The 25,246-nt window shown below is 41.9% G+C and overlaps 1 protein-coding gene across 1 annotated transcript in view; it reads left to right on the forward strand.

Annotated features, from left to right (window-relative positions):
• LOC113256142 (uncharacterized protein C3orf20 homolog) overlaps positions 1-25,246 on the forward strand; it is a 159,241-nt gene that overhangs the window by 64,205 nt on the left and 69,790 nt on the right. Inside the window, exons 9-10 of the mRNA XM_057316550.1 lie at positions 6,850-7,147; positions 11,225-11,341. Of these exons, the coding sequence (XP_057172533.1) occupies positions 6,850-7,147; positions 11,225-11,341 (415 nt within the window). The remainder of the gene's footprint in view (positions 1-6,849; positions 7,148-11,224; positions 11,342-25,246) is intronic.

Here is a 25,246-nt window from a genome sequence, read left to right on the forward strand (position 1 = left end):
TCTTCTGTGCAACACTTGTCTATACGGTTTCCGTGCTCTAGTTCCAATTTCCAGCCAAATCCTGTGCATGAAGGACAGGCTGACACCAGGCAGAGGGAAAACAGCATAACATCCTGATAACACACTAGCAGAGTATATTAGCTATGAGACTTCAGCAATCACATACCTCTCTAAGCTTCTGTTTCTCTATCCATAGAATGGGGATAATAATACCTACTTCATGGGCCCTCTGGATGGCTCAGTCAGTTAAGCGTCTGCCTTTGGCTCAGGTCACGATCCCAGAGTCCCAGGAGCTAGCCCCTCATTGGGCTCTCTGCTTGGCGAGGAGTCTGTTTCTCCCTTCTCCCCCCCACAATAAATTAAAAAAAAAAAATCTTTTAAAAAATACCTACTTCACCAGATTGTGAAAGAATTAAACAGGATGAAGCATGTCAAGTTTTTAGCACTGTCTACCACCCCAAAAGTTTTTAGCACTACCACCCCAAAACACCCCAATGTAAGACAGTTAATATAAGCCAGCCTGTTAGTGAGAGATATATACTATTTTATTGTGTGCTTAAGAAATTCAGATTGGCTCTCTATACCTGTCAATATATTGAGAGTCTTTGTAATTCCCCTTACTTTTAAAAAAGTTTATTTCTATTTTGGCTAGCCCACAGACCTAATTCTTAGAGAACTGAACTGATTTCTTTCTAGCGCATGGTCTATGGACCCTCGTCATGGTAACTTTGTCTTTCCATTTGTTCCAGTAAGTCAGCACCTTCTATCATGATGCATACATTTGGAGTTAAAATTGCCAATGCACCCCTCAAAATGCAAGTTTATTGAATAAAGCTGAGAAGAGCAGTAAACAAAGAAATATATTCATCTAAATGTTTTAAATGCATGTATTTATAAAGTTAAGTAACTGTTAAGTTTTCAGATGCAGAGGTTAATGCACAGGAAACTGCTGATAGTGTAGTAGTGTTTGGACGTCCTGAAATGCTGAAAGAATGAACAAGTGCACAAACACATTAAGGTTTAGCTATAGGTCAGTTAACAAACCTATAAAGTCCCCACATAGTCACATTCTAGTTCCAGTTTCTCCTATTAAGCACAAGCAAGTTGCCATATTCTTTGCAATGGTTCACAGTCATCATTGATGGGGTTGAACCACAGGAGTAAGTTTAAATATCCCTTAGTTTACAGAACCATCCATCCTATCAGGAAGTGTGCAACATGCTTCAAAGAGTAAGATCAGAATTTTAAAAGCCCAGATTCTACTCAGAAAAATGTGAGTGGAGTAGTGTCTGGGCAACATAATGCAGTATTTTGTACAGAATGCTGCTAAAGCTGTAGCAGTCTATAAATTAAAACAGTATTCAGCTCCAGAACTTCCTCTGAGCACTGTCTGCCTAAGTGCTATTTGACAAAAGAAGTGAAATCAGCCACAGTGTGAGATAGCATAGAAGCAGTATACCACAATAGTGGTGTATACGAAAGACAACTCACAAGCTAGTCTTAATAAGTCCTTTCCTCGACTTTTTTTTTAGAGGTTGGGGGAGAGGGGTGGGAAGAGAGAGAGGGAGAGAGAGAATCCCAAGCAGACTGTTTTGCTCAGCCTGGAGCCCAATGTGGGGCTCGATCCCACGACCCTGAGACCATGACCTGAGCCAGACTCTCAACCGACTGAGCCACCCAGGCGCCCCCTCCTTTCCCTAACTTTTTATGCTTTATCTCTAATTTTGCAGAAAATGCACATCTTAAACCATAACATTTGTGGTGAACATTAGTGAACAGCTTTTTTAAAGCTGAATACCAGGAGTCCTTTCCATCTTCACCTGTCCTTATAGGACCCCAATTTTATTTAGTATCTGCCTGTCCTTTCACAGCCCAGGTGCCTCAGGGCCAGCTGACCCCACACTAAGCTCCAAGGATGGACCCTGGATGGTTTAAGGCAATGAGAATTTTTCATTTATCCAGCCACGGTCATTGGGGAGAAGGGTGGAAGCCTGTGACACCGGACATCGGTAATCCCAGGCCTTTTGTTTGTAGTGCTGGGGACAAAGGCCCCCTCTCTTCCACGGTGGTTGTTCTGAGTAGATACGAAGCCTGGAACTATTCGAGCATCTGTTTCCCGCTCACAGATGAGGCTGATGCCCAAAAACTGAGGGAGAGGGGGTGGAGCCTCTGGGAGATGCCTTCCTTGTAGCTCCGCCTCCCAATTTACCAGTGCGTAATAAGTGTCCTTGTTAAGCCAGCTTGAGTTGCACTCTATGTTACTTGCAGCCAGAAGAAGGCATTCTAATCAATATAACATGTGATGTAATAGGCTGTGTAGGTTTTTACAGTCATTTAAGTAAGGTTGTAGCAAAGTTGAAGTAAACCTGAGTGTGTTCAATCCACTCTATCTTAACTAAATATCTTTGAATTCTTTTTTTTCAATTATTTTTTCCATCGTTATTCACCCTGAGGATTTTAAACATACCTGTTTTTAAGTACTTTTTAGATTTGCTCTATTATTTTAATTTTATCTAGATCAAATCCATCTTTTGACTATTGATTTTGTGGGTTATCTTTGTTAGAATTAGTTTTCTTGGTATGTTTTGGAATTTTTGATTCTAGGCTCATGCTCATCTTGAGTGGAAAGTGTTTCCTCTTTCTGTGTGTTGAGCGTACTTTGAGTGTGTGCATTGTGTGTGTGTGTGTCTGTCTGTCTCTCTGTTTACCCCTCCCTGCCTAGTTGGTTTTCAGTTGCCACTACCCAGAACCCCAAGGTTTCACTTTCAGAATCCGGTCCAATTATGGTGGGGTGGCCTCCTGCCCCATGAATATTAGGAACATTGCAAATCAAGTCTCCAGGCCAGCGAGCAGCTTGTCTTAGTCCTGGTTGATAGGCACACTAGCTGACACATTGGAATTTCTCAGGGATGCTCAGAGTGCCTCTTCAGAGGCCCTGATGTTGGTATGTTCTGTATTTACCTGTGATAGGCTTCCGTAGACAAAGGTGGAGGTGAAGAGTAAGTGGTCATGGGGAAACAAGAAGGTGTTACTGGGGCTGGGACCTCTAGCAGCCTGTTCTTCACAGAGTGGATATCAGAATCTTCATTCCAAACATGCCTGATTTATTTGATGGTAACTGTCCTGCTCTCAGAGCTCTCTGCTACTGTCCAGCCACTGGCAAAGGTGGTATTCTTAGGTCTCTTGTCCCCTTATCACTCATATTGTCTACCAAATCATACATGCTCAAAGTTGTTTGTTTTTTTAAATCACGTGCTCTTTGGGGTATAAGATAGCTAACTCTAGAAGTAGCATTAATATATTTGAAGAGGAAAAACAAAGCAGAAGGATTTGCCTTACCAGATTTCAAGATCTTTTAGGAAGTAATAGTAACTAAGATAGTGTGGTATTGGCACCAGGCTATTTAGATCAATGGAACAGAATAGAGAGCCCCAGTCAGACCCAGACCATATGGAAATTTGATATACGACAGAAATAGAAATAGGAACCAGTGAGGAAAGGATAGATTATTCAATCAATGGTGGTGGGACAACTGGTTATCAATCCACCACCTATCTTAGATTTCTACTTCCCATCACAAACTGCAGGCAGATTAAAGAGCTAAATATAAAAAGCCAAATATTAAAATATTTAGAAGAAAACATAAGGAGAATATTTTCATTGGCGTAAGATAGAAACTAAATTCTTAAACCAAACACACACCAAAAAACACAAACATAAGGGAGAGGGTTTATAATTTTAACAATATTAAAATAAAAGTCTTATATACAAAAGAAGGAAACATACAAAAATTTCATTGCAGCAGTTTGCAATAGTTAAAAATAGGAAACTACCAAGGGCTCCTGGGTGGCTCAGCCGATTGAGCATCTGACTTGTGATTTCAGCTCAGATCATGATCTCATGGGTGGTAGAATCAAGCCCTGCGCTGGGCTCTGTGCTCAGCAGGGAGTCTGCTTGGGATTCTCTCTCTCTCCTCCTCCCTTTGCCCCTCTCCCCCCTCATGCTCACTCCCTTTCTTTCTCTCTAAAATAAGTAAATAAATCTTAAAAAAAAAAAAAAAGGAAACTACCTAAATTTCCATAACCAAGAGGTTGTATGTATTTTTTTGTTGTGGACAACTGCCATTTGTTTTGACCATCCAGCATCTGAACCCATTTTCTGTATCTGGGGACTCTCCTACTTGCCAAGGGAGAGTGCACCTCCACTATAGATGACAAAAATGCCAGATTTTTGCTTTCCCAGTCCCTTCTGAAGCGAGGGCCCAGGCACATGACCCACCAGTCTGATGAGCCTGCCCCAGGTTTTCTTTTCTTTTCTTTTTTTTTTTTTTTTAAATGTTTTTGTATTATATTATGTTAGCACCATACAGCAGGGGCTGCTCTGGGCAGGGAGGGGTGTCCTCTGCACAGGGCTCCCAGAGGCTTTGGTGGCTGAAGTTCTCACAGCAGTGTTCTGGGTCCGCAGGATCCAGATCTTGAAATCTGGCTGTGGCGCCCCTAGTGGTCAAGTTTTACAGCACGACTTGGGACATTTTCCCCGTCAGAGGACCCCGCAAGCCTATTTCTTCCACCTTTCCAAGGATTTTCTGAGTTCTTTTGTTTCATTCCTTTATTTTAGTTTCTTTGCTTAAATTAGCCAGTTTGTTTCTGTTGCTCTCAGCTAAAAACCTTAACCCTGATCGATTATGGATTAGGACATTGTGTAACATACATGAGAATGGCATACATCAAATTCAGGGTAAAAAAGTTGGGTGAAATCAGGAGGAGTCCTTGGGGCTGTAAGTTGTATCTGAAATTATAATAATGAAAAAATATATAAATATATAGGAAATGTAGTAAAATACTAAAATCTGATAAAGCTGGGTGGTGTGTACAAAGCTATTCTTTTCTTCTTCTCTAATATGTAAACTAGTCTACCACATGCACACACTGATGCACACACACATATAAACTTTTACTATAATGAATACAGAACTACTCAGAATCTGAAGGTTTCAGAGCAACAGTGTTCTATGGAAATTATTTGCCTCTCTTTCCAAAAAACAAGATCCATTTCTGAGTGGGCCTGTATCTAAATTCACTAATAAACATAATGACAAGAAAGGGGGAAAAAAAGATGTTGAAAATAGATCTACTAGAGCATAAAGGTGAGAACTGAAATAACATTATATTTACATGTGTGGGTTTCCTTATCACAAGGAAGTATAGAATCATCATTTCTCAGAAATGTGCTTCTACCAAGGGAAGGCATCAAGACATTTAGAAAAGCACAACTTCAACAAACATAACTGGGCATTTATCACATTAACTAAGTTCCTCAGTTACAGCATAAAGAAAATGAAGCCAATACCAAATATTCTAATGATAATTAAAAAATACTCTTCTAGCTACCCAAGGAATGCCAGTTTTAAGTAACTTAATTATTTAACAAATTTCAGCATCACATAAAAATTCTTTAAGCGTAATTAAAATTCACAAAGTTTGGTTTTATAAGCCCTATAACCTCCCTAGAAGTTTTGTGGAAGCATGAACTTATCCCTACATTACAGATGTTAATACTGAGTCATAAAGAAGCCAGAAGATTTACGGTCATGTTGAGAGTTAGTGAGTGGATAGAAGACAGATCCAAATTTAGCTTTCCGATTTCCATTCTGGCTATTAGGTTACATGGTTTATCCAGTCTGTTAATAGGCATAAATCAGCTCAAAAGTATGCAGTAGGTGTTTCATCACCAGTCAGTGGGACATTGTAATAGAAAAAAAATACACATGGGTTCAAGGGGTGCCTGGGTAGTACAGTCGTTAAGCGTCTGCCTTGGGCTCAGGGCGTGATCCCGGCGTTCTGGGATTGAGTCCCACCCCGGGCTCCTCCGCTGGGAGCCTGCTTCTTCTCCTCCCACTCCCCTGCTGTGTTCTCTCTCGCTGGCTGTCTGTCACATAAATAAATAAAATCTTTAAAAAAAAATACACATGGGTTCAAGTTCCACTTTGTCAGTTACTACTGACAAATTATTGAATTTCCTGAGCCTTGGTTTTCCCCATTTGTGAGATGGAATAAAGTGAGTATCTTATAGACCCACCTCAATGCATTCTTCTTGCATTTGTTAAACTGCAATTAACGCTTTAAGTCTCATTCCTACTGGTCAATTACTTGCAGTCATTTGGAATTATTAAGTCCTCTGACCATTTAACTTATGTTTGTTTCAGAGCCACAGGTGCTTATGTGACTGAAAAGGTTTACATTCAACTCTTTTAATGCATTGACAAGTATTTTAGCATGTTGGCACATGAAGTTCTGTCCAGAATTAAATTTAAATGCTTTACCAAAGGGCGCCTGGGTGGCACAGCAGTTAAGCGTCTGCCTTCGGCTCAGGGCGTGATCCCGGCGTCATGGGGTCATGGGATCGAGCCCCACATCAGGCTCCTCCATTATGAGCCTGCTTCTTCCTCTCCCACTCCCCCTGCTTGTGTTCCCTCTCTCGCTGGCTGTCTCTATCTCTGTCAAATAAATAAATAAAATCTTTTTAAAAAATAAATGCTTTACCAAAGTAGCCACTTTGGTTTCTTCTAAAGTGATATTTTTTCTGTTCTTTCAGTTCTTTTTTTTTTTTTTTAGATTTATTTATTTATTTGAGAGAGAGAGGGGTAGTGTGAGCAGGGGAAGGGCAGAGGGAGAGGGCAATAAGCAGACTCCCAGCTGAGCACAGAGCCTGATATGGGGCTCAATTCCCAGGACCCCAAGATCATGACCTGAGCTGAAACCAAGAGTCGGATGCTTAACTGACTGAGCCACCCAAGCGCCCCTGTCCTTTCAGTTCTTTAAACATGATTTCTAACCATTACATTTTTAGGTTTCCTCCTCCTCCCATTAAGAGCAAGGATGCATGGTTTGCTTCCCAGCTGCTCTGTCCTGTGGTCCTCAGGAGGACATTGTGTGGGCAGGAAGGGGGCACATGCCAATGTAGCACTTACAACATCCCTGAAGTGACAGACCTGGAGTATGATCACCTTATAAGCCACCAGCTGTCCTCCATGGATCAGCTCATTATAGTCCACGTGTTCTCAGCTAGCAAAATGGACAAGACTACAAAAGAAATGGCCAAAGTGTACAGGAAACTGAACAGATCTAAAAGCATGCCTTGCATTCAGGTGAGTATCGTGTGTATTAAGACAAATTGTGAATAATGTTTACTTGCAGGTTACATCTTAATACATTTCCTCGGCCACACAAGGGGCCATGGAGGAATTTCTCCCCTGCTTTTTAAATTGAGGTATGACTTCATATAATAAAGGTCACAAATCTTAAGGGCATATAGCTTAATGAATGTTTATGTATGTGTACATCTATATAATAACCACCCAGATCAAGGTACAGAATATTCCCGGGCCTAAAAAAGGTCCCTCTTGCCCTTTTCAGTTAGTAACCTGGTAACCACTCTTCTGATTTCCATCACCATAAATTAGTTTTGTCTGTTTTAGATCTTCGTATGCATGGAATTACAGTGTGCACATTTTGAAACAGACCGTACATTGTGCTTCTTTTCCCAGAGAATAGGAATGGTAAATACCAGGCATGCCAGCATCCTCACATTCTGCCCCCGTGACAGACACTACTAATCCAGTATCCTTTTCAACCGAGCCTAGACTGGGCCCTAAACTCCTTTTCCTGACTGCACTGCAAGCAACCACAACCAGCTGACCTGAGTAGTAACTCATGAAGCCTTTTCCCCACGATAGCCTTTACCCTCAACACATTTAATGAGTATTCTCTAAGCCAAGTTGATTCTATCACTGTGACATTTTTTCCCATTCGACCTTTTTTTCCGATCCCACTGCTTCTGCCTATTTCAGGCCTTCATCACCTCCCATTTGATTCTCTCCAGTGACCTCTCTGATGAGTTTTCCTGCCTCTTGTCTTGGTGCCTCTGATATTTGCTACACTTTGCTGGGTGTTCTTTTTAATATACGGACATGACTGCATCATTCTCCTGCTGACAGTCTTCTAAGGACTTCCTTTCAGGCCAAGTCCAAGTCCTTTAGTGTGACTTTGAGGTCCTCCTCCCAGGGAGGCTCTTCCCACCCTGACTGCCCAGTTCCCTGTTCCAACCCCAGTGAGAGCCCCAGGGGATTTATTAAAGAACTTTGCAGAGTCTGGGTCTTGTTCTTCAGGTTGAAGCATGTGGGAGCCGAGGGCTTGGGCCATGTCGCCCCTTGCAAAGACACTTCCACTGAGTGGTCTTTTAAGACGTTGCCCTAAATAGTCCCAAGCTTCTTTTGAAGGATGTTACATTATATTCTCCAGGCCTAGCGTCCCCTATATGAAGCCTGATGTGAAAATTGTCTCTCTGAATGAGAAGCTTTACTTCCCATGAGGATCCAGTATGTTTCCTCTTCCCCGGTAATGAGATTTTTGGTGCCCAACTGGGTTTCTCTTTTCACATTGCCTGGAAGTACAGAGCAAAGTTTTAAACTGAATTATAACAATAGAGTAAGAACTTATGGAGCACTTATCTGAAATCCATTTCTTCTTTTGGATCCAGAGCTTCTTTTTATACTGAAATTTTCTCATCATATATATATTTTTTAATTTATAATTTTCTCTGATACTATTCTTACTTCCTATAAACCACCTCTGGTCTTTTGCTAAAAAGGCAGGATATAAACAAATTTAAAATGTAAGTTTTAATGAAGGAAATATTTCATCTAGCAGAATTGATAGCAACCTTGCTGGAAAGTGACATGTCATTTTGTAACTTTGAATGGTGAAGAAAGAGAATGCAGGTATAATTGGCTGGGTACCCCAGGGTACCCTAGATTCTTTTTTAGATCATAAAAATGAAGGGAATGTTCTCATACCAGAAACCCTAAAGGGAATATGAATAAGAATGAGGAAGATTCACCTGAGAACTCGTCTTCATCAAAAGGGTGGCCTGGTCAGACCAGGGTCTTGGCTCCCTCTTCATTCTCTTTCATTCCACCTAACCAGGGAACTGGGAGGCTGAAATTGTTAAGCTGCACTTGGAAGCTGGACAGCAATGAGAATTCACCAGATACTCTGGTGGAAGCATGATGGGTGTAGACAAAGCTCCTAGAAGGGTAGCCTGAGCCACAGGGGCTATGGGGTGGGTTCTGGGAGCACGGGGAGCACTGGTTCTGGGAGTGGCAGCCCCACCCTTCCAGCCTGCCCTGAAGCCAGCTTCCTCTGCCCACAGCTGGAAGCCTCTTGATGGCAAGACCCTGTCTTGTTCACCACTATAGCCCTAGTGCCTATCCCAGGGCTGAGTACATGGTTAACATCTAAAACATATTTGTCAAGTGAATAAATGAACCAACAAATGAGTGAATGTTTCTTTAGCCTGAAGAATTAGACCCTGATCGTGACCTCAAGGAAAAGACAATCCAGAGAACAGTCACGAGTGACTGGGTCAGAAGTATCAACAGGCAAGAAGTGGCTTGTAGGACTAGTAAGACTTGTAAGACTAGTAAGAATTAACTGAGTATTTCCCACAAACTGCATTTTGTAAGGCATGTTGGAAAACTGCATATTGGAAGGCAAGAGGATATCAAGTTGCAGGATGAACCTGGGAGGTGGGAAAGGCATCAGTATTGTGGTGTGCACATTGACGGAGTTAGCTAATGAAGGTAGCAGAAGCCTAACTGTGAAGTTCAATAAAGAACCCCAACTCTTCTTGAAAAGGAAGAGGAGTCATTAAAGGATTTTAAGCAGAGAGGTGACATGAAGAGTTTTTGTATTTTAGAAGGATCGTTTTGACAGAATGTTCCAGAAAAAATCGGAATGACAGACCTTGTATCGCATTTACCTGGGTGAGAAATGGTCAGGCAGTGGCCGTGGGAGTGGAAAAGGATGCTGAGTCTGAGTGGTAGTGAGAAGCGAGACTCTGTAAGGTTCGATACATTGAGTGAGGGAAGAGTTTAAGATGTCTCCCAGCTTCTTGTTTGCATAGTTAGAAGAAGAGCAGTACCATTTTTTGAGGTTGGGAATTGAGAAGGATGAGGATAAGAAATATCTGTTATCTATTTCTACATCACAAACACCCCCAAAACTTACGATCCTAGAACAGCAACTACATGTTTGCTCATGACCTGTCAGGGCTAGCAGGGATGACCTGACTATGCGTCACACAGCATTGGCTGGGCCAGTTTGAATACAGCTGGAGGATTCAAGAAAAGCCTCGTTCAAATGGCTGGCAGGTGGTACTGCTGCGATTTAGGAACTCAGCAATGGCTATCGGCCAGGAGACTCTGTTCTCCTCATGAGGGCCTGGCTTTCTAAGAGTTAGTCAGGTTTCCTCACAACATGATGTCCGTGTTTTGAAAAGGAATGTTCCAAGAGGTGAAGATGGAACCTGGAGACCTCTTAAGGCCTGGCCTCAAAAGTTATGCTGTCTTGGTCAAAGCCTATCACAGGGCCAGCCCAGATTCAAGGGGAGTGGAAGTAGGCTTCCATCTCTCGATAGGTAGAGTGGTAAAGAATTTACAGACATCTTTAATCCACCATAAGAATGTTTGAAGAACGGTGCCTGGCTGGCTCAGTCAGTAGAGCATGGGACTCTTGATTTCGGGTCATGCGTTTAAGCCCCACATTGGGCATAGATCTTCCTTAACATAAAAACAAAACAAAAAAAGAATGAAGAGAAAGATGAAAAATTCAGATTGGGTATGTTGAGTTGGAGGTACCATCAAAATGCAGACATCAAGAGGTAGGCAATTCAACCCACAAGTCTGATACTCAGAGGAGAGCACTAGCTTTGGAAAACATTTGGTACACAGAAATAGTAGCTAAAAGTATGGGTTACCCAAGGGGTATGTGAAGAGAGTGAATAGCAGAAGGCAAGATTAGAGATTTTAGATATTTAGAGGTCAAGTAGAGGAAAAATTGTGCTTGACAAAGACGAGGATGGAAGAGATAGAGAAACAGAAAGAAAACAGAGGAGTGGGACCACAGAAGCACAGGAGAGAGTTTGAGAAGAAGGACTGTTTAGTAATTGCAAATGCCTCAAAGAGGTCAAGAAATAGAAGAAACATTAAAATGTCCACTAGCCTTGGCAATACAGAGGTCTTTGATAAATTTATGAAGAAGGTATTCCTAATGAAGTGGTAAGAATAGGGTCTAGAATTGTTGGCTCAGAGATGTAAATACTGCTGAATGAAACAAGGGATTTGTTACCTGGGATTTAATGTCTTTACAACTTTTTGCTTTTGTAGAGTTGTTCAGATCCCTTTCGATTGCTCAAATACAACATCACCTCTGCATGTAAACTTACTGGTGGCTGTTGTCCGCTTCTGGTTCAAAGGCACAATGTCATTCCAGGAATTTTTTTGGTACGTGCTTTGAGATATATGACCGTTTTAACCAACCTACTGTGTTGTTATATGTGAATGATGTGGTGTATGGTGCTTGCATGACTTAGAGATTATTCATAAAAAAGAAAGGAGAGAATGAAGAAATAGATAAGCTCGAATCACAACCCTCTGCGGTACCCCCTTGACTACACTATAAGTGCAGGTTAAAGCTGTGGATATTCTTCTAACTGTTGGATTATCGTTACAATTTCTCTAATGGGTTAAAAACTGAATACTCTCTTAACACTGAGGTGATCAAATCTTCTACCTCATGAGTTGACGTGGGATTATAAATGCTAAAATTTAATTCTTGCTTTTAAGAAGCTTATAACCTAATTGAGGGGATAGGATACATAATATCCGAATTTGAAGACTGAATAGAGTAACTACTATGACTGAGACAGCCTAGTATGAACTGTGACAATCAACACACCTGAGTCCAGACCTTGGTTCTACTACGTGCTTGCTGTGTGACCTTCAGCAAATTACTAAGCCTCTCTGAGCCTATTTCCCCCGCTTACAAAAACGGAAAATGATAACCAACTCATAAAATCGTAAAAATTCAGTGAGATAACATGCATAAAGTGCTCATTTCAATTCCTGGCACATCGTGGGTACTTATTAAATGTTAATTCCCTTCCACCAATTTTTCAGTTCAACAAATGTGTGTGGAATATCTGTCCTGTGCCAAGCATAATATTAGTTCTGAGGAAAAAAAAAAAAAAAAGCCACAGCCTCTCCTGCCAAGGAGCTCCTAGTTCAAGGGCAGAGAGTTACAGTCTATGGCTTCCTGAGAGTTATGAGATGTGAGCTGAATCTTGAAGGGGTTTCCATAAAGAGAGGTAAAAAGGAGAGGGGAGTTCAAGGAGAAGCAGTGTTATTAGTAAAGGTAAGAAGGAAAAGCTAGGAAAACAAGAAATCTGGAGACCTGGTTTTGTTGTTTGTTGTTTTTTGAGAGAGAGAGAGCGCGCACACGCGCACACACACACACACACACACACACACATGGGGCAGGGGTGGGGGGTGGAGGAGGCAAAGGGAGAGAGAGAATCTCAAGCAGGCACCATGCCCAGCATGGAGCCCGATGTGGAGCCCAACGCAGAGCTCAGTTTCAGAACTCTGAGATCAAGACCTGAGCCAAAATCAAGATTCCGGTGCTTAACTGACTTCGCTACCCAGGCGCCCCTGGAGACCCAGTTTTTAGTCCTACACCTTCCACTATAACCAGCTGTATATATTTGGATTGATCTCATCTGGAGGTGGAGAGGACTGGATTAGATCGGTGGCTCTCACCACTGGCTCTTGCCTTAGCTGCATGAAAAAATGATTTCTGAGCCTCACCCTAGAACAGTTAAATCAGAATTCCTGTGGATGAGACTCAGCATCGCTTTACATCAACTTTATTACATTTTACATATAATACAATGCACTCACTTTATTGTACAATTTCAAAAACTTTTGACAAATGTGCATACTCATGTAACTACCTCCACAATCAAGATAGGAAATAAAGGGGCACCTGGATGGCTCAGTCGTTAAGCATCTGCCTTTGGCTCAGGTCATGATGGAGCCCTGCGTTCTGCTCCCTGCACAGTGGGGAGCCTACTTCTCCATCTTCCGCTTCCCCTCCTGTGCTCTCTCTCTCAGATAAATAAATAAAATCTTTAAAAAAAATTTTAAAAAAAGGACAGAAAGTATTTCCCCCACCCCAGAAAGTTTCCTTCAGCCCTTTCCTTCCAACTTCATCCCCAGGCAATCCCTGATCTGCTTTCTGTCCCTATAGATTAGGTTTGCTTTTTCTAGAATTCATCTAAAAGGATTCATATAATAAATATTCTTTCATCTGGCTATTGGGGATTTCAGTGTTTTTTAAAAGCTTCCCTGGAGGGACCCCTGGGTGGCTCAGTCTGTTAAACGTCCAACTCTTCATTTTGGCTCAGGTGGTGATCTCAGAGTCATGAGATTAAGTCCCGCATCCGGCTCCATGCTCAGTGGAGAGTCAGCTAAAATTTCTCTCTGCCCCTTCCCATGCTCACTCGCTCATTCGTGCTCTCTCTCCCTCTTAAATAAATAAGTAAATAATTCTTAAAAATGTAAATAAATAAATGCATGCTTCCCTGGATGATTTTAATGAAGAGCAATGACTGGATGCCCTCTCAGGGTCCTTCTATCTAAAAAATATCATGGTTTCATCTGCTACTCTAGAGAAACTTTATAAAAATTGCACTTTAGGAATAGTTAGAGTGACTGCTGTGATAATGCTAACACTAATGTTCATTGAGCTGTTACAAGGCGCCCCGGCACTGTGCTGTTATTCATCTGTATTTTCCTACCTAAATCCCCACAGCAGGGATTAACCTGTGAGGGGGTAGGTGCTAATATTATCCCTGATAACAGAGATGGAAACTAAAGCTTAGGGAAATTAAGTAACCTGTCCAAGGCAAGGAGCTAGCTAGCATGTGGTGGGGTTAGGATTCAAACCCAGATTTCCCTCCAATGCGCGGAGACTTCACTTTTAATTGAGATGCTACAGACGCTGCTACCAGGTGAGTCTCAGCCCCCCAGTACCGCAGAAGTGTAAAGTGATGCCAGATGAGTGCTTTCAGTTTGTGGATGAGTCCCAGCTGGGGAGAAACTAATCTAAAGGTACATTTATCAAGAAAGGCTTAAGGCAAAGAGCCTTTCACCTTAATAGAAAAGTAAGCCTGTTTGTTGAGAGTGTTGAATGACAGTTAAGACTGAAGAGGCTTGGGGCTCCTGGCAGCACAGTTGGTTAAGGGTCCAACTCTTTGTTTCAGCTCAGGTCGTGGTTTCGGCTCAGGTTGTGGTCTTGGAGTTGTGAGATCAATCCCGTCCTCGGGTTCCGTGCTCGGTGGGGAGTCTGCTTGAGACTCTATCTCCCTCTCCCTGTTCCTCTCCCTCTGCCCCCCTCCCCATTTTTCTCTCTCTCTCTCAAATAATAGCAATAATAATAAAAGACTAAAAATAATAATAATAAAGAGGCTTAGGAGGAATGAGATGGGGCAGAGGCTGCATCCATGCCTGTCTTTTGAGATATATATAAAAGAGAGATAGCAAGAATATTTCATCTACTGATATCATTCTAGTAAAGTGAATAACCTCAGATTTCAATCCACATATGCACCCCCCCAAAAAATAAATCTTTAGTTTTCAAAATACACATCCACTGTCACTATGAACAATGAACAATAAGTCTTATTCTCTGGTAGAGAAATCTTCCCACATACCTGGCAGGTAATCAAATACCTCCCTGCTTCTGCAAGCCTATTTATTTGATCCTGTGAGTCTTGGCAGACTTGCTTGGTTGGTTATATAGTCTATGCTTCCTATAAATTTACTGGTGGTTTAAAAAAAAAAACATAGGCACAATAAAAATGTATGTCCTCCTTAAGCTGCACGCATCCCAGATCAAAGTCTTGTCAGCTGAGATCCTCCCAGTTCCCTATAAGAGAATATGTGATCACCGATGACAAATAGGTTCCTATTCAAACGCTGGCTGCCAAGCAAAGAGCAAGGCTCAGCCTCAGCCCGCCTTGCTGTCTGTCCGCTGGGTGACAGTGTTGATCCATCCCATATAAATGTGCTTTGTCTCTGGGCCAGAAAACTCCGGGAAAGATTGCAGCCAGATGGCTTTCTGAGGGCCTTGGGGAATGGCTCTGCCTTTCTTCTCCGAGTATGGCAGAATCATTGTTTTCTTTATTTTTCAAGGGAAAATGCGCGGTGCAGAATTTTTCCAGTTACCATATTGGGCTGGGTTTCTGTGGGCAAAGTGGTGCAGAGAACGGATGTGATTGTCCATGATAAGTTAACCTGCATTGTCTTCATAATGTAACAAAGGCAAAAAAACTTGCAAAAAGCTTTGTGAAAACTCAGCTGAAAATTCATTTCAGCTGTTTACCTAGATGCTGTGGGATGGATCGATTCTTTACCCAAGGTGTTTACTCTTACACAAATATGCTGGTGTCTGGGATGTGCATTACCCAGGGCTCTGACCAGCGGCACCATTGCCTGTGGGGTATCACTTCCAATTTGCTGGGGCATGGTCCTACATTGCTCCATCTGTTCCGATGTGATCCCTGTCTTCAGGAGGAGAAATAGATAAGCTAGGACAAATACTGTAGTAAGACTCGACGTGATCAGTAGAAATGATGGAGTTATGTTAATGCAAGAGAGGAGAGGGAATGATGGAACCATCCGTACTCCCACTTTAAAAGGACAAGATAGAAAGTGAGTTGAGTGTTTGCTTCAAGATGCTAAGAAGGTTGGTTTGGGCAACTGTTCTCTTTCATTTCTCTTCCTCAGGATGGAAAGGACAATGATTTAAAGTATTGGGACTCTTCAGTTAGCAATAAAGTTGTGTTAATATGATACTCTGCTTCAAACTTTTTTAATGAGTGTGAAAGTTTAAAAATAGAATGATCAAGTTAAGAAATTATACCACAGAACTTTTTTAGCTTCTAAAAAGGGTTTTTTTTTTCTCTGCTTTATTTGGTATTGTTTGGTCTGATCTATTTGTGTTGATAAGTTGGTACATTTATATTTTATTACACTTAACATAACAAAAGCTTTGGGGTTCTTTTGGTTTGGGTTTTTTTTTTTTTAATATTTAAAAATACATTAAAACTGCAGTAGTATTTTCTTAGGGAGTTCTGCTGGAGTTCTGAGACCTTCAAGTGTGGGTTAGAAATCCAAACAGGTTGTCTGGCTGCATGAAGATGGGGCTCTCACTCTCTAGGGCTCACAGAGACATTGAGCAGCATAAAACAAAGGGCCATAGGGGCGCCTGGGTGGCTCAGTTGTTAAGCATCTGCCTTTGGCTCAGGGCATGATCCCGGAGTGCTGGGATCAAGCCCCGCATCAGGCCCTTCACTGGGAGCCTGCTTCTTCCTCTCCCACTCCCCCTGCTTGTGTTCCCTCTCTCGCTGGCTGTCTCTCTCTCTGTCAAATAAATAAATAAAATCTTTAAAAACAAAACAAAACAAAAACAAAGGGCCATAGAAGCCAGTGTGTGAAGCCCTTGAACTGTGTAAGTGAATCCCCTGTCTCTGCTCTTTGGACACTTCAAGGCCTTTCTGGGCCTTATTGACCACACCCAGACAGCATGGGCCAATTTAGGGCAAACTGTCATCACAAACATTATGATATTCTCTTCAGTGCATATTAAGGACATTTTATCAGAGTTTTGGTATTCTCCACCCAGCAGGGGTCTACCATTTCATCCGCAGAGAGAATAAAAGGATTTAGCTGAGCAGGGGAAGTTGGGAACTTTCTGGGACTCACCAGAGCAGAATGGTTCCTCTCGGAAAGCAAAGCCAACCTGCAGCGTGTCCCAGCACGCCTGCCTGCTTCACCAGCGAGGGCCGATGCAAGCAGAGAATAGGGGAGAGGCGTGTGCACCCAAAGGGGCTCCAGAGACACCCTCTCTGTTTATCTCTGCAGACCCGAGCACAAGATGCCTTCTTCCTTCATTTTCTTCTACCTTCTTCATTCTTTAATGAAGGTCTTTGGAGGCTTATGTGGCTGCTCTGTGAGAAGCCAGCACCAGAGATCATTTGAGAGGAGGGTTTTAGTGGTAAAATCCAATTTTTAAAAATGCAAAAAAGCATAAAGGAGAAGATAAAAATCATCCATGCTCCTGCTACCCAGAAATAAACACTGTTCACGGTTCAGTGTCTATCTTTCCATTGTCTACACACACACACACACACACACACACACCCCGAACCAGGGTCTTGAGGTACATATAACAATGTATTATAAGCATTTCCCTAAATCAACAAGTATTATTTCTATATTCTTTTATAGCAGCATCATTTATGTTGGCTGAATAGTATTCCAACATAAGGCTGGACCGTGATTTATTATTTACTATCTCTCTTGTTGCTGAATACTAAATTAAAGAACATCTAAAAAAAATAGAGCTGTCTCCCAACAACATGGATGGAACTAGAGAGTATAATGCTAAGCGAAATACATCAATCAGAGAGACAAATACCATATGATCTCATCATATGTGGAATTTAAGAAACAAAACAAATGAGCAAAAGGGACAAGAAAGAGGAACAAATCAAGAAACAAGACTCTTAACTGTAGAGAACAAACTGATGGTTACCAGAGGGGAGGTGGGTGGAGGGATGGGTGAAATAGGTGTTGGGGATTAAAGAGTACAGTTAACATGATGAAAATAAAATAAAATTAAAATAAAATAAAATATAATAAAATAACTAGGGCTGTCTAATACGGAATGCAGAGCTTTACAAAGCAGTGAGCCCTCCTTTTTAGATGCTAGAGTATAATTTTTGGAGGGATATCTCAGAAGGAATTGCTACCTCGAGTGGGTGCCTGCTTTCTATTCTCTGGCCCCATTTCTCTTGGCAGTTATTTTTCTGCCCAGGATTCACCCTTTTTCACTGTGCTTCAGTCTCACCTTAATCTTATCCTGGCGGTCTCCTTACCCCTCCTTGGTACCAGATTCAGAAATCACTGATTTTGTGTCTCTGTCCCTACCATAAGACTTTGGAGCCAAAGAGAAGAGTTCCTTTCCTGACCAAAATGACCAGGTACGCTCTAGGCCCAATAACCTTTTCTGTTTAATAGTTGAATAGCTTGGCTTGACATCATAAAAATATACCAGGCCTTTAATGGTCTTAAAAAATGTGATACTATTTAAGTTAGGCACAAAAAAGTGTTGGCAGAAGAATTTTAAGTGTGTTTAAAATAGGAAGAAAATCTTTCCAGAGGATGTCCTCTATGTACAGTAGCATTAGTATGTGAACATAAAGACTGAAAATAATTCTGTCATTAGTTATAAAGTCTAGCAACATTGTATCAGTCTTTTGGGATCTTCAATTCTGACTTCGATCACATTAAGAGTAGGACTCTACTCTTCTTATTTTTGTTGCATCCTTTACAGTGGTTACAAAATCAGTGTTTGTACAGTTGATTTGTGATAAAGAGTAAATTTAATACTTAAAATCCAAAAATCCAAAGGGCGTCCCTGTATCCAAAAGCCAGTAGATAGCTTTCGTTTTCTCCTTGGGAGCCCGTTGTGTAATCTGTATAAGTAAGATGAAGCCCGTGATTTAACTTCAGACACAAAAATTTGTTGGACGTATTTCAGCAACTCTTATTATCAAAGGGAATAAGCCACATTGTCCTAGCAATGATGTGTTTATAGAAAATTAGAAACACAATTCTCAATGCCTCTAATAAAACAGTGGATGGCAGACCTTCAAACCGAAGCAGCTGATGGACCCATGGCTGCTTTGTGACACGCTGATTTGCCCTTCCCTCGGCTCCTCCCAAGCTGGCTGTGACTGCTCCCAGCCACGGTGCTCTCTGTTTAGGGCAGACCACCTAGGTTTCAGAAAAAAAGACCTTTGGATCAAAGTCTCTGTTGGATATTAAATTTCTTTAATGAGTCCCTTCCTTAATAGCGTATGGTTTTCTCCCTCGACATTGGATTGGACTCAAATTTAGTATAAATGACTAATGGTAACTTTTATTAAATAATGTTTTTATTTATAAAGCATTCTGTATATCTCATTTGGCTGAGTTCTTACAGCAATTCTGTGAAGCTGGCATGCCAAAGGTCATTTTCTCTCTCCCTGACTGGGGAAGCAGGGTTTGAGTGGTGGAGCAGCTTAGCCAATATTACACAGCTCATCAATCCCGGGGGTGGGTTGGCAACTTCCCATCCAGTACTCCTTCTACTGTACACAAAAAAATAAAGCGAGGAAGTGTAAATTGATGCAGCTGCTGTGGGAAACAGTATGGTGGTTTCTCAAAAAATTAAACAGAGAATTATCATATGATCCCTCAATTACCCAAAATAATTGGAAGCAGGGACTTCAACAGATATTTGTTTCAGGGGAGCATCATTCACTGCAGTCAAAAGATGGAAAATCCCAAAAGTCCATTGACAGATGAAAAGATAAAGCAAATGTGGCATATACGTACAGTGAAATGTTGTTCAGCCTTAAAAAAGAATGCTATGTGCCCTATTGTAATACATTCTGTATGATCTGAGCTGTCTCAGATGATTCTGATCCAGGCTCTAACATGGACGCACCTTGAAGACATGACGCCAGGTGAAATAATTCAGACACAAAAGGACAGATACCCGATGATTTCGCTTGTACGAGGTGCCTAGACTAGTCAAATACAGAGAGACAGAAAGAACCGTGGCTCCTGGGGCTTGGCGGAGAGGAGAAATGGGAGTAATTACTTAATGGGTACAGAGTGTGTTTGGGATAATGGAAGCTTTGGGAGATGGATGGTGGTGATGGTGAATGTCCTTAATGCCACTGAACTATATGCTTAAAAACAGCTAAGGCAGTATATTTTGTTATGTATATTCTCCCACAATAAAGTGAAAAAAGGAGAGGCAGTATAGGAAAAACAGCAAACCTTTGATTGTAGCCTTGGTTCTGCCTCTGACTTGTTGGCTGACCGCAGGTAATTCAACTCTCTAGTCCTCAATTTCTTAATCTCTATATTGAGGGGGCACAGGATTAGTTAATCTCTAGGTATCCTCCTAAATCTAAGAGTCATCAGAAAACTGCATATCTGAAGACAACGCCCTATTGGGATTTCCGCTGGGGTCCCACCTGGTGGTCAAACACTTATGGGGAAGACCCATCTGTCAGACAAGTGATAGAGAAAAATGACATTTGCTATGCTTTTCAGAAATGAATGTTAGAGTTGCTAGGCTTATTAAAATATAAGCCTGTAGGAAGAAGTCCAGACAAAGGGTCTAGGTGCTTTCTGACTTAAAATAATAATAATAGTAATAATAATAATAATTCAGACACCAATTAGAGTCTACAGAAACTCCAGAATAAAGTTGGTGAAGCCGAGTATCTCGAGTTTAGTGGATAAAAATCAATCTCTTATGCAAATATAGTTTATCACTTTAAATGAAACAAATACCATTTTAACAATCACAATCAACAAATGTTGATGATTTCAAGGATGTAAGTCCACTGTCCTTGGAACCACTACCATGAATCTGTCTATATCCCCAGAAAGCATTTTGCCCTTCTTAGCCAACAGCCTGAGAAACTCAACTACGGAATAAGTATAAAGGTGATGGTAGCTCATATGTAAAAATTCATAATCTATTTTCTTCCTTTTCTTTTTTAACCTAAAGAGACTTGCTTAATTTTGTTCAAATTAATTTTGTTCAAATTCTGTATCATTTAGCAGAAGAATCCTTTTTTGGTATAACTCTTACCATTCCAGAGATCTAATGTTCCAAATAACAAATCTTCTAGGCTTTCACTTGACAGGAGAGCAGTGCAAGTAAGAACTGGAGATGATTTAATGGCTCCCTCCCTGCCCCAATCCCTCCTTAGCCTTTCTGGTCCTTCCACAGCCTGGGCCACAGTGAGAAGCAACACTAACAAACTTGTCAACAGTACTGTGATAACACTGTGTGGTGACTACATTCACCTCTGTGAGCACCGCATGTGTACCGACTTGTCCAATCACTGCCGTACACCCGAAATGCATATAACATTATTAAAAAGATTTTATTCATTAGTTTGTCAGAGAGAGAGGGAGAACAAGCAGGGGGAGTGGCAGGCAGAAGGAGAGGGAGAAACAGACTCCCTGCTGAGCAGAACTTAGGCTGGACCCCAAGATGCTGGTATGACCTGAGCCAAAGGCAGACGCTTCACTGACTGAGCCACCCAGGCGTCCCTAATATAACATTTTATGTCAACTATACTTCAGTAAAAGAAGAACAAAAGTGGCAACATTAGAGCACCCCAAGCAGTGAGTAGAATAAATGGGGGCCAAGCAGGCTGGGAGCTGTGATCTGTCAGGGGTGAGGCTCAGATGGGGGACACAGATGGGGATCACTTGAGGATCTGTGCTGCCGCCTGGTCAGAGTAACTAGGGTGCCTAATGTTGTCTCTCAAACTTCGGTTATACTGGCCTCTTCAGTGTCTGTCTCGTCAAATACTCTGGTTTGTTGTTGAACTGCTGGGGCTTGCTTCAGTAATAATGTACAGCCATTGTTGAATTAAAGGATGCAGGGCTCAGAATTTTATCTCCTTACCAAAGAAACTGAATGGGGAAGGATGAACTGCAAATAGGAAAACCAGTTCTTTCGATCTGGATCATGAAGGAGTCTGGATACTTCAGAGACCATTCCTGGTTGAGGCCCCCTCCAGGAATGCTGGCGTCCTTCAGTGTTCTGCCGTGAGCCTCTGCAAACTCTCAACACTCTTTTCCACAGACTCAGCGACTATCTCTGTATGGTAGTGACACCCACATCTCCAGCTCTAGTCCTGAGCCTTGGACCCATATACCCATATGCCTCCTGGACCACCCCACTTAGAGGTGTTTTAGGTAGTTCAGAGTCAACATATCCAAGACAATATCCATCTGGATTATAAAGGGTAAGGTGGAGAAGGCATGAGGATAGTTGCAAAAGATGAGACTAGGCCAGATCGTGCTAGGCCTTGTGAGTCATGAGGGGAAAGGGAAGAAGTGGAGGAAGGGGAAGGAGAGAAAAAAGGAGACGAGGGGGAGAGGAAGAAGGAGAAGGAGGATAGGAGGGTGAGGAGGAGGGGAAGGAGAAGGGTTACAGAGAGGAGAAGCATGAACTTGATCCTAAGAGGAATGAGGAACACTGAAGTATTGTAGCTAATGACATGAGTTTATATCCATGGTTTGGAAAGATCGCTATCAGTCCAATATAGATAATGAATCGGAGGGAGACAAAACTGTGGGCAGGAAGAACTTTAAGGGAGCTTTCGAGACAATCCAGGTGAGAGAGGAAGGAGGAAGTGGATCGAGAGCGGTGACTCTGCTTGGGCCAGAATGTTGGAGGGGGAAGGCCATCAAGATGATACCGGTCATGTTGCCCATAGTCCTAGGAAAACTCTAGGGAATAGAACCAGGGCTGCTTGGTCACCTGCCTTCTCTCCACCTAGAGTCTCTTCTCACACCAAACCTCCTTCATTCCTTCCTTACACAAAATATCAAGCGCCTACTATGTGCCAAACACTATAAAGTAAGTGAGGGAAAAGAGTGATAATAAGACAGAGGGACAAGACCAAGGTATGGCTCCAGCATGCTGCTGAAAAGGTTCTGGGTTTTGTTTTAATTAGGGAGACTGTTTCCTGTAAGAATTCACTCATTCATTTTTCCCTCCCTCCTTCCCTCCCTTCCTTCCCTCCTTTCCTTCCTTCCTTCCTTCCTTCCTTCCTTCCTTCCTTCCTTCCCTCCCTCCCTCCCTCCCTTCCCTCTTCCTTCCCTCCCTTCCCTCTTCCTTCCCTCCTTTTCCTCTTCCTCCCCTCTTTTCTCCACTCCCCAGCCCCCCAACAAATCATTAGAGTACAAAGTTGGTTGTAAAGCCTCATAAGATCTTAAAGGATCCCAGTGGGTCCCTACATATGGCAAGAGTATTTTTGTTGAGATGTATTTTGTATTTGAGGAAGTCCTGATTAAGTGTTTTAAAAAGACCTCTTGGATGAACCATGAAACCATGTTAAGTCAAAGAAGCAGGACACAAGAGGCCACATCTTGTATGTGTTATGTATATGAAATGTCCAGAATAGGCAGATCCTTGAGACAGAAAATAGATTAGCCATTTCCAGAGGTAGATGGAGAGGAAATGAAGAGTGACTCCCAGTGGGCATGGGCTTTCTTTTAGGGGGATGAGGATGTTCTGGAATTAGATAGTGGTGAGGGTTGTACCACCTTGTAAATATACTAAAAACTACTGAATTGTACAATTTAAATTGGAGATATAATGTTCATACAGCTTTTTTTTTTAAGGACCTCTTCCCCATGCCACCCTCAAAAAAATACCAAGAAGGATAGAATGTAGTGAGAGATCAAGGTTAAGGGTCATAAAAATTATTCCTGATATGAACTGGGTTTCGTTTAGGAGCTTAGTATATAGGTCTTAGCTATACTAAGAGCACACAGACTGGAAAACTGTTGGGTTCAGCCAACTCATGTTCCTGCATAAATTATTCTGTACCAACTCTCAAAGGCTTCCTTCCTTCTTGAATTTCTAAATGTACCTCTAATCATAAATACAGTGAATAACAGAAGGTAGTGACAAGTGAAAGAAACTGATGTTTTTCTAGTTTTATCCTTCACACTATTGTATGGGCATGAAGGCATATATTTTCTTAATTAAGGATCTTTGGTCACAAGCAATAGAAACCAATTCTGCCAAATATAAGGGGTAGGGGAGTGGTTTTGGAAGGATTTAGGTTAAGCCACAGAATAAAAGACTTTATTAACGCCTTTGTAAGACCACAGACGTTGGCCTTAGCAGCCAGGACGGCCCCACGGACCTCAGCCGCAGTCCCGCGCACCGCCACCAGATGGCATCAGCTCCCAGTGGCGTCCTTCTCAGTCCGTCCTTCCCTCGCAGTCCAGGAGAGATCAAGTCTGATTGGCCTAACTTCGGTCACATGACCAATCACGTGCAAAATACGCTCAAAGATCACGTGTGTAGCCATGAGCTTTAGTTTTGGAAATACCTTCGTGGGCGCCTATCCAGATTCCAAAGGGTAATACGAGCGGAGAAGCGTAGCAGTTGAATGATTTTGAAAATTTGTTTCCTCTGTGTCATGCCTCCAATTGCGAAAGTAGTGTGACCCTTCCGTCAGGGCTCTTACTGGGTAAAGTATTGAGAATGAAATTGCTCTTTATACTTCTAAGTAAATTACATCGTCACCGCGTTTCCCCCTCCGGTAGCATAGACTGGCAAGGAGAATTGAGGAAATGAGGCTTATCACAGGGAGAGGTGGTGCAAACAGCTTCAGTCTTAACGCCTGACCCAGGAGGAGCCATAGAAGATGGGCCACGCAGACCCGACTACTTACAGTTCTTTTTATGGTCTCCTATTTCTCCTCTAAGGGGGAAAAAATACTGTGTAAAGTTTAAGAAAAAATTAACTTGAAGAAAACCAACTAATTAAGCAATGATAAATAACTGAAATTTTCATTCTCTTTTCTTTCCAAGTCTAGCACCTCCTTAAGAGACGGCTTTGAAACCTTTAAAGTTAACTTTAAGTATGTGAAAACCAAAGAAAATATCTAGAAACAGGTGGTTTAGGCATGTCTGGTTTTACTGTGAGGACTTAGAATGCAGTTTCTTTGGGGAAGAATGCTTATCCTGTAACACTGCATGCATGGGGCGCCTGGCTAGCTCAGTGGGTGGAATGGGAAACTTTTTTTTTTTTTTTTTTTTTTAAGATTTATTTATTTATTTGAAGGAGAGAGTGAGATAGTGGGGGAGGGAGAGTGACTTAAGCAGACTCCCTGCTGAGCATGGAGCCCAACTCAGAGCTCCATCTCATGACCCTGAGATCATAACCCTGAGATCAGGAACTGAGCTGAAACCAGGAGTCAGACACTTAACCGACTGCACCACCCAGGTGCACTCTTGATCTTGGGGTTGTGAGTTCAAGCCCCACATTTGGGATAGAGTTTTTTTATTTTTATTTTTATTTTTTTAGATTTTATTTATTTATGTGTTAGAGAGAAATCACGAGCAGGGGGGAGGGGTAGAGGGCGAAGCAGGCTCCCAGCTGAGCAGGGAGCCCAACCTGGGACTTGATCCCAGCACCCTGGGATTGTGACCTGAGCCGAAGGCAGACACTTAACTGACTGAGCCACCCAGGTGTCCCTACAGTTTACTTAAAAAAAAAAAAAAAAAGTTGCATGCAGAAATTCTCCTGTGACCCTATGGCAAGTCAGGAGGGCATGTGGTTATCAAAATTAGTTTAAGAACTAGTGATCACACTTACTGGTAAGATATGTGGATTTTGTAATGCTGAACTTTAGGGAAAAGTCACAATGCTATAGAGGATGACTAATCACAGATAGAAGG

This window comes from Ursus arctos, unplaced genomic scaffold, assembly GCF_023065955.2.
Source record: "Ursus arctos isolate Adak ecotype North America unplaced genomic scaffold, UrsArc2.0 scaffold_21, whole genome shotgun sequence".
NCBI classification, from domain to species: Eukaryota; Metazoa; Chordata; class Mammalia; order Carnivora; family Ursidae; genus Ursus; species Ursus arctos.